The sequence below is a fragment of the Emiliania huxleyi genome (assembly GCF_000372725.1).
Source record: "Emiliania huxleyi CCMP1516 chromosome Unknown EMIHUscaffold_207, whole genome shotgun sequence".
Taxonomy (NCBI): Eukaryota; Haptophyta; order Isochrysidales; family Noelaerhabdaceae; genus Emiliania; species Emiliania huxleyi.
Window position 1 is genome coordinate 1 of NW_005200535.1, and position 9,612 is coordinate 9,612.

The 9,612-nt window shown below is 64.7% G+C and overlaps 1 protein-coding gene across 1 annotated transcript; it reads left to right on the forward strand.

The window, feature by feature from the left end:
* Positions 1–4,860: 4,860 nt before the first annotated feature.
* Positions 4,861–6,203, forward strand: EMIHUDRAFT_234658 (hypothetical protein; the record flags this gene model as incomplete). Its single annotated transcript, XM_005781069.1, has 3 exons — positions 4,861–5,651; positions 5,726–6,033; positions 6,115–6,203. 3 exons carry the CDS (start codon positions 4,861–4,863, stop codon positions 6,201–6,203), a joined length of 1,188 nt encoding a protein of 395 aa, XP_005781126.1.
* Positions 6,204–9,612: the final 3,409 nt, after the last annotated feature.

Here is a 9,612-nt window from a genome sequence, read left to right on the forward strand (position 1 = left end):
CGGCATCGCCTCGCCACCACCGCCACCACCATGATTAATACTAGTGGTAACTGCTTCTTCTTCTTCTATGATTACCTCTTGCTCCCCGCATCACCACCCTCTCCTCAGCCACCCTCATGCCCACAGCACGCCCCCCCTCTCCGCCGCCCCTCCCGTCCCCACCTCCGCCGCCGCCCCTCCTGTCCCCACCTCCGCCGCCGTCGCTCCCGCCTTCGCTTCCGCCACCGTCGCCACCGCCCCATCTCCGCCACTCACACCGCTTCACCCACGCGCGCCGGGCCTTGCACGTTGAAGTGGGACTCCCGTCGTCTAGACGTTGAGTCGCGAGGGCTGCCCGGCCCTCGCCCCGCCACCTCAAGTTGACCTCGCCCTGCCGCCTCTACAAGGTGCGACATCGCCCTCGCGCTGATCGACGCGGGTGCGGACCCGGCGCGCGCCAACGGCTCCGGCGAGCTGCTGCCTTCCAAGCTCGCGCCGGCTGTGAGCGGCGTCTCTTCACACCTCAGGTTGTGAACAGGCGAGCTGCCTTCCAAGCTCGCGCCCGTCTCGCTGCGCATGAAGGTCCCCGCGCTCGTACCGCCGGCGTGAACGCCCTCGCACGCAGCGCGACGGACGGCGCGTGTCCGTGTGTTGTGGCGGGGTGTGCGGAGTGCCAGTGTCGCGAGTGCGCCCCTACGAGCTGGGGGATCGCGGATAGGCCGGGCGCCCGGGGCCCGGCGCGGGGCCAGGGGGCGCGGGTTCTCGGCGTGTTGGATCTCTCGCGGGCCTCTCTCGAGCTTCCAGATCCCCAGTTAGTGTGCGTCACATCACCCGCAAGTAAACTCTATAACAAACAGACTATCACGCGGACAGATCTCCCTCTGCGTCTGGCAACGTGTGACACCAACGACCAAGATAGTCACAGGCGCACGATGACCCACGTCCCAGCCACGCGCCACGGATCGGACGGTCCGAGCTCCCCGACTCAACATGCACACCCGAGCTCTCACAAAACACTTGAGCCGCACTCCGGGCCACGTCAGTGCCAGCCCCGCTCACGGACAGACATGGCGAGGTCCCCACCAGCTGACTGCGGCTCGGCCCAGTGCCGCACACACACCCCAAAAGGCAGCGCGCAGGCATGGGGCGGCCGGCGAGGCTCTGTCCTCATCGCAGCGCCGAAGACAGGATCTGGATGAAGATCTGGAAGCCGATGAGACCGAGGACGATGGTGGCGATCTTCCGCTGCTGCTCCGTGAGCCGGTCGCCGAGGCTGCTGACCGCATCCACAGCCTCCTCGCCTGCCCGCTTTGCGCCGGCCGCCGTCGACGTCACTGTGGACTTGGCATCGCTCACGGCAATCTTGGCCTTGAACGCGGTTGCACCGCCCTCACTCTCGACGCGTTTGTTGAACTCAGCCATGAGTCCACCGTCATCAGCGCCGGCGTCGAGGCCGCTCTGCCTCACCACTTCCTCACGACCCAACGCTTCATATCGTGCGCGCCGCTCAGCCTCGCTCTCGTCGTCACTGCTATCCATCACGACCGGCGCGACACGGTGGCATCGGACCGGCAGAAGGACGGCTCGGGCCGGCAAGACGGATCCGGCCGGCAGAGCAAAAGGAATCAAGAGCGCCCCTGCCATTGCTGGCGGCAGCTGGGGATCCTGCACTCCTCAGCACTGGCGGGCAGGGACTAAAAAGAAAACATTTGACGAACCCGTGATGGTCATGAGTGAAGTGCGAGTACCGCGGGTTCTGCAAGTTGTGCCACCGCAGCCGATCGCCCGGCTGCACGTGCAGCCCGCGCAGCGTGCGTGTCGGGTAGGCCGCCTCGTTGCCATGCGGGCCGCGCACCCACAGCTGAGGCTTGCGCGGCTGCCCCTTTTGGCGCTTCTTGCCGCGCACGCCCGCGCAGATCTCGAGCACCACGAAGCCCGGCTGGCCCGACTTGTCGGTGCGCGTGTCCTCCCGCCGCGATCGCTCCTCCTTGCCGCGCCGCTTCTCCGAGACGGCGCGGAGGCTGACGGTGCCTGCGGCGATGCCTCGCAGCACCGCCACCGCCTCCGCCTCCGCCGCGCCGCGTGCCTCGCCGCGGTCGCGGTGCTCGCTGCGCGCGAGGCAGCGCTCCTCGGCGAGCTTCTCCTTGCTCTTGCGCTTACACCGCACCTGGCACAGCACGCGGCACTGCCACGTCGAGACGCCGCCACGCCTCTGGCGCGTCTCCTGCACGCGCACGCCGGCGACCGCCACGCCGCCCTTGGGGCATGGCGCGCTTGAAAGCGAGCCCGCCAGCGCATCCAGCCCCGCGCTCGAGGCACGATCCGCCGCGCTGACGTTGTCCCAGCCCTCCCCCTCTTCCTCCTCTCCCCACTCGTCCTCCGCCTCCTCCCAATGCTCGTCCTGGCTGTCGCGCCCGTCCCACGTCGCGCTGTCGTCGTCCCAGCCGTCGCGGTTTCGCTTGAGACCGACACTTGGCCCGTCTTGCGGTGGCGGTGGCTGCGGTGGTGGTGGCGGCGGCAGCGGCGGCGGCGGCAGCGGCAGCGGCTGTGGCAGCGGCTTGGCAGAAGCGTCGCATGCGGCTGCCCTTCCCCGCGAGATCTCGCGCTCGAGCGCCAGCATGCGCTCGCGCAGGATCATCTTCTCGTGCTCACGTGCGGCGGCGGTGGGCGCCCCACGTGGCGGTGTAGCATTGTCCCTAGCCTGACTAGCCCGAGGCCACGCGGCCGGACACAAGCCTTCGATGGCGGCCTCGCGCGACATTGAGGCGCTCCGCAACCAGAACGCGCGATACACAGAAGAGAGTACCGGGAGGGCGGGAGTGTGGCGCCCCCACTAATAGTTCTATTGCCCGCCTTGACCCAACATAGAGGGCGTTGTGTAGCCTAGCTTTTGGGTAATACCGGCCGATGGGCCACCGCCCCTCGGCAGGCATGACGGGGTGGAGCCCAATATACCCTGGAGCACGCAGGCAACGCCCACTACCGCGGGCATGCCTTCACCCTCCAGGAGGGGCGCGGACCCCGGCACGGCGGCTCATCTCGTGGGGGCCGCCGGCTATCCGGCCGACCCGCGCCCACCCTCAGGCTCACTGCTCAACGGAGGCGCCGGCGAACACCGCCCGGCGCCTTGGCAGAGGGTCCATGACCTCCCCCGCGACAGCGCCCGCGGCACATCCTCCCCCCTCCCTGGGCTCTTCTCCTCTCCCCACCCTGGGCTCTTCTCCCCTCCTCCCTGGTACTCTCGGCCTGATTACCGGAGCGACTGCCGGAGCAGACGCTGGGGGGACACTCGCGCCCGGAGGCGGTACGCACGACCCGGAGGCGTGGGGATGGGGGGGGGCCGCGCCGCCGCCGCCGTGCCGCCTTCTCCCGCTTTGACCTCCCCCAGCTGCTTCTCCTCAAATCAACCTGTGAGCTTGCGAGGCGGCGGGGGTGGGAGTGCTCTCGGGCGGCGTGTGCGAGCGCGCGCGGCGCGAGATCTCTTTCGCGAGGGCACGGTGGGTCGGGTGAGTATCTCGCGCGCTCGCACTATTTCACGTTATATCAAGCACTGCCTTTGATGCCTTTGCAAGAACCGCCAGCGGCGGTTGTCGAACCGGTTCGCGGTTCGAGCCGGGACCTTTTGGCTCCCGGTTCGGAACTCGCTTGGAGGGTTGCTTCGCTCTCGCGGAGCGAGCGCGGGCGCGTGGGTGCGTGTGCGCGTGCGCTGCTGCAAGGCGAGGCGAGGCGAGGCGCGGGGCGGCGCGGCGCGGTGAGGCGGGCGGCGGCGGCGCGCGGTCGTTCTTTTTGCCCGGGTGAGGCGTGGCTTGCGCGCCGCGCGGTGATGACGCAGCACGCTGAAAAGTCCTTGGTGAGCCACCGCGGTGGCAGCGAGCCAAAGCAAGCCACCTGCCGCATGACGGGTTGAGCGACGGCGTCTCACAGTTGGGGAAAATTGCGAAAAAAATGATCAGTGCATTTCAGGCTTATGTGGACCAAAAGGTTCTGGTAAGACAAAGTACGCCTTATGCTTGCCCAACGCGTCAAACTTTTAGAGATCTTTAGATTGTCTGTCGTTCTCCACACCGCCGTGGCGTGGCAGACGGTGAACGAGCTAGCGTGCGGGGACAGCGGCATTGTGCACGGAGCGAATGCATTGCCGTTCTTAACGGAGTCGCTTAGGCGGCTTATGAAATGAACTCGGGGGCACGGGACGCGGCACAAACGGGGCACAAACGCCAGGCTACAAAGACGGGGAGGCACGTAGTGACGCAGGGGAGTCTAGGCGACGGCGGCGTCCTCCGACGCCGCGGCGAGCCTGAGCTCGGTCGCAGTCTCTTCCGCCGCCGCGAGCTGCAGCGCGACTGACATGCGCTGGGCCTGCAGCGAAAGCCACGACCGCGTCGACCAGCTCGCCTCGTCCTCGTGCTGCCGCTTCGAGAGCTTGTTGCGCACCTTGTCCTTCATCTTAGGCGGCTCCGGTGGTGTGCCGGTGATAGTACTAGCACGCGCCAGTTCGCACCTGTGTCGAGCCTGTGTGCTGTGAGAGAGAGTTGTCTTGTTTAAATTCTTTAGATTGAGCTTCCGTGTTGCGCACTCTTACGTCGGCCGCACAGCTTCTCGCGCGCGGGGGCAGCGAAGCGAGCACTCGACGAGCATCCGGAAGCCGCCGACCCCCAGCTTCGACGTCTGGAAGCCTGGGCTGCCCTCGCCACCGAGGCACTGCGAAAGATTGTGAAGAAGTACAACAAGCATCTCGGGAGCCTGCATGGACATTTGGCCATGGATCGTGTGCAGTTCTCTTACTTGCGCTCCGAAACACGAAGCGAGGTCGTGAGACTCTGCTCCGCGGTGTGCGAGGTACAAGAGATGATCTCTGATCAAGGGAGCGTGCGGGAGTTAATGATACTCTCCACGCCTATAGCGCTCAAAAACATCCTTGAGCACCTCAGCGTCTGGGTGAATTTGATATGCATTGGACATGCGGGGAGTGCTACCGTTCTTGGCGCGGCAGCCTTTGCATCATCAGTAAACCAACTCGTCGGCGTCAGCGTTGCCGTTGCCTTGGGGCGGGCTGTGTCGACTGCTTCCTCGCAGGCTGCTGGCAGGTCTGACCACGAGGCACTTGGTTTGGTTCTCGAGCGTGCGCTTCCTCTTGCCTGCGCGATGGCCCTGCCGATCATGGCGCTGCTCTGTATCCTGCCATTGTTTGTGCGCCTGCTTGGCATGGGTGAGCAGTTTGCGACATTGGCGGGCGAATATGCTATTGCCATTCTGCCGGTCACCGCCGCTCGAGGCGTTGGCGAGGTGCTACAAGCCTGGCTCGCATGCCAAAAGATTACCACGCCGCCGCTCTACATCAACCTCGCCATGACGCCATTCCATGCAGCAGTCTGCTACTCTCTCGTGTTCAATACCCGCCTCGGCTTCCTCGGCGCGGGATGCGCAAACTCAGCTCTGTGGATCGCACGCGCTGCCACCTTGTACATGTACTGCATCAGCCCGCACGCTGACCTCGACCGCCCGTTCGGCGGCCTCACTCGGCGCGGCCTGAGAGACGGCCGAGGGGAGCTCTTCCGGCTCGTCTTGCCGGGCGTGCTCATGAGTGACAACTGGACGGGAGAGGCCATCATGGTATGCACCGGCCTGGTGCCAAATCCGGCCGTCGCCCTCTCCGCCCTCTCGGTATATACGTGCGCCACTATCCCTTCCCCTGCACGATATAGACTACAGCAACCTCACACACATCCCCGCCTTGTGTCCTCAGCTCGACGTTGAAGATGATTTACGACGTGCCGAACGGGGTTCGAAGTGGGGTCACTGTTTGTGTCGGAAGAGCTCTGGGGGCTGGGCTTCCCAGCCTCGCCTCTCTTGCGATACGAAATGGCCGCCTTCTGCTCGGGTGCTGGCTGCCATTGCCCCTCTTCGCGGTCTGCGCCTTTACTAGCGGCTGGGCTCGGATCTTCACGCGAGACGAGGCTGTTATTTTGCAGCTCCACGCACTGGTGCCGTGGCTAGTCGTCAACTCCTGTGCTGGGGGTCTAATGGCAATAGCCAACGCCGTGATGGCTGGCTGTGCCAGGCCAAAATCACCCTTCCTCCACCCCGGGCCAACACGCACGAAAGTTGCGCCATCGGAAACCCCTTGCCCCACAGGCAAAAGACTGCCGCCAAGCTGGCGCAGCTCTGCTTCACTTGCATTGGCTTCCCTCTGGGGCTGCTCCTCGGCTTCAGCTTTGGGCTAGGCGTTCAGGGATTTGTGGCAGGGCAAGCTGCAGGTCTGGCGGGGCTTGCACAGGGGCGAGGGGGGGTCGTCAGACCGGCAAGAGCGAACAATGATTCTCTCCCGCTCCTCTGCGCAGGACGGGTATTATACACCGCTGCGGTCATGTCCACCGTTGCCCGGACAGATTGGTCCACTCAGTGCACTCTTGCATCAGAGCGTGTGACTCGGCTAAAGTAATGAGCGCTCTCTGTGTCAAGAGTCATTTCGAGCTTCGACCTCTCTCGCTGTCACTCTCTCTCAAAGAAAAAAGAAAAGCTCGTCCGCCGCTGGACGATCCACGCTACACTGGCCAAGCACGGCTCTCACATAAACGCACAACCCTGGGCACGGCTCTCCTCCGACCATCGGGACCGGCCGATGGCACACGCATGGGCCTCGAGCAGCGTCGGCAGATCACTCGCGCTGACCTGTTGAGATCACACGTACATGACCTCTTTCGAGAGGGCCATCGCGAGCTGGACCATCGCCAGGAAGATGCCGCCGCCCATGACGACGCCAATCACCGCCTTGACGGACAGGAATGCGAACGTGCCGGCCGTCTTGGGCAGCGCGGAATCCTCGAGCAGAGGCTTGGCGAACACCGCCGTGCCGCCGTGCAGCGCGACGAGCACGAGGGCGCCGTACATCATGCCGTCTAGCACCTTGTTGCACTCGGTGGTGCCCATGATGGCCTCGGTGACGTTGTGGGTGTCGAAGGTGTAGATGCAGATGTAGATGATCGCGCCAAGCCCGAAGAAGCGCCGGCCCAGAAACGCGAGGGAGAGCCCGTTGAACGGGGCCTGCTTGCGCGCTTCGGCGAGGTCGGCCTTGAACGCGGCGTCGTCGAACGAGCGGCCGTGCACGAAGAGGTAGAGAAAGAACTGATCGATCTTGAGGATGGAGGCGAAGGTGAGGAACGCAACGGTGAGGCCCCTGGCGCCGTAGGTCGAACTTCCCGCAAGGAACGCGGCCGTCGTCATGGCGAGAACGGGCGGGAGCACGCAGTTGCGGATGCACGTGACAAATATATACGCGAGCTTGCCGTACGAGGCGCGCCAGCCGAGCGCGGCCTCGTTCTTCTTCACCCGGTAGTTGAACATGAGCTCCTCGTTGGCCGTCTGATCCATTTGTTTAAGGATTGACTGGGGAAAGATGAAGAGATACACGAGCCCGACGATAAAGGCCGCGATGGTGACGCGCCGGTCGTTGAGCGCATCGCACGAGTCGGGGTCGTCGTTGGCGCACTGTATCGCAGCCGAGGCGGCCAGGGCTGCGCTCAGCGGATCGCCGTTCATGTGCTCCCGTTCTCGCGAGTATTTGCAGTCGAGGCAAAGGCCGCCGACGGTGTGCGACGCCCGGTCAGCCACCTCGCAGAACATGCCGTTCTGGCAGTCGCCGTGGCCCTTGTATGACGTGCAGACCGGCATGGTGATCTCGGTGGTCAAACAGCACATGATGAAGACCTCGAGCAGGCCCATAAACACCGAGACCCACGGCGCATACATGGCCATCATTGGCGACACACCCGGCTCGGTGGCGAACCACATCGACCACGAATGCAGGCCCCTGAACCAGGGCGCCGGCCACGGGCCGACCGGCCACTCGGCGCGCAAGGCCGAGTCGGGCGTCTTGGTGATCTTCTCAAAATAGTCGAGCGGCTTGACCTCTACGGCAACGCCCGTGTGCGATTTGGTCTCGGCCATGGCCCCGGGCATGGCCCTGGGGCGCTGGGCGAAGGGTGTCGGCGCGAGACAAGTGTTTTCAAGCGACCGCCTTCTGCGAGTGATTTTTTATATTATAAAATGAACTCGGGGGCACGGGACGCGGCACAAACGGGGCACAAACGCCAGGCTACAAAGACGGGGAGGCACGTAGTGACGCAGGGGAGTCTAGGCGACGGCGGCGTCCTCCGACGCCGCGGCGAGCCTGTGGAGGTGATCAGTGTGGTCTGACCGACACAGGGATTTTAACCGTCCCCTATGTTGTGCGGGCGTCCAGCGCACTTGGAGCACTTGGAGTGCAGTCATTAGCCTCACATCCAGGGCTGGCTGGGGAGCTGAGAAGCGCACCCAGCGGGCCGGATGATCGGGATCGGGCTACGGGCTATAAATAAATAAATACAACGGACATCCCAAGCTAGGGCTGGGTCGAGGACAGACACGTCCCCACCTTTGCAGGATTTTGCAAAAGCGAGGGGGGACGGGCTAGAGAGCCCTGACTCGCTACCCAACGCGGCCAAAGGATATCCACCTCGAGAACCTCGAGAACCTGACCGGGCGCGAAAATTCTTATCTCTCTTCCGCGGGCGGCAAGATGGTCACCATCAACCTGGTACCCTGCTCATCTTCGGAGCACCAGCGCCTGTTCTCCGCGTTTCCCGCTGTCATTGCGCTGCGGACGTGCGCCACTCCCGCCAGCAGCCGCGGCGTTCCGTGTCCGATCGCTTGAGCGCTGCCGCCTCTGCCGCAGGATCAAGAACCCGAATCTCTCGAAGAAGGCGGCGTCGCTGCTCAGGCCTATCCAGAAGGCGTTCGACGGGCACGCGGCGGACTCGCTCTGCATCTTTGCCGCGCGCGGCGGCGGAGAGCACTACGTCGGTGCCGATGCCAAAATCTCGATTGAAGACTTTTTGGCGGCGAGCTACAACGAGGGAGCGCTGGATCCCGACGGGGTCGTGTACCTCCGCTACGCATTTGACCGCGCCGCCGCAGTCGAGGCGGGCCTTCCTGACTGGACGCCCGAGATGGGCGCCGATGTGCGTGAGGAGGAACTGCGTCTGAGGCAATTCGCTGCGGCGGCGGGAGCGATGGCGGCGGGCGGCGGTGCGGCGGGCGGCGCTGCGGCAGGAAGTGCCGCCGCCGACGCAGCTGCGGCTCCTTTAGTGGGCCATGCGGCGGCAGCGCCACCGAGAGAGGCACTGGCATCGGCGGCGGCGGTGTCGCCAACGGGGGTTGCTGTGCCGGCGGCGGCGGCGGCGGCGGTGGCGGCGGCGGCACCGGCACCGGCACCGGCACCGGCGGCGGCGCGGCAGTCGGCAGGCTGGAGGGAGGCGGAGATGCGGCGCAAGGTGTGCGAGACTTGGCCCTGACCCTGACACCACCAGAGTGTCCACCAGACCTGTCAGCAGACCTGTCAGCAGACTCTGTCAGCAGACTCTGTCAGCAGACTGACCACTCCCCACGCACCCGCCGCCCTCGACCTCTTCCCTCACCCTCTTGATCTCGTTCTCGCCCACACCCCACACAACCACACAGCCATCCACTCAACCACACACACACACACACACACACACACACACACACACACACACACACACACACACACACACACACACACACACACACACACACACACACACACACACGCACACACACACACACGCACACACA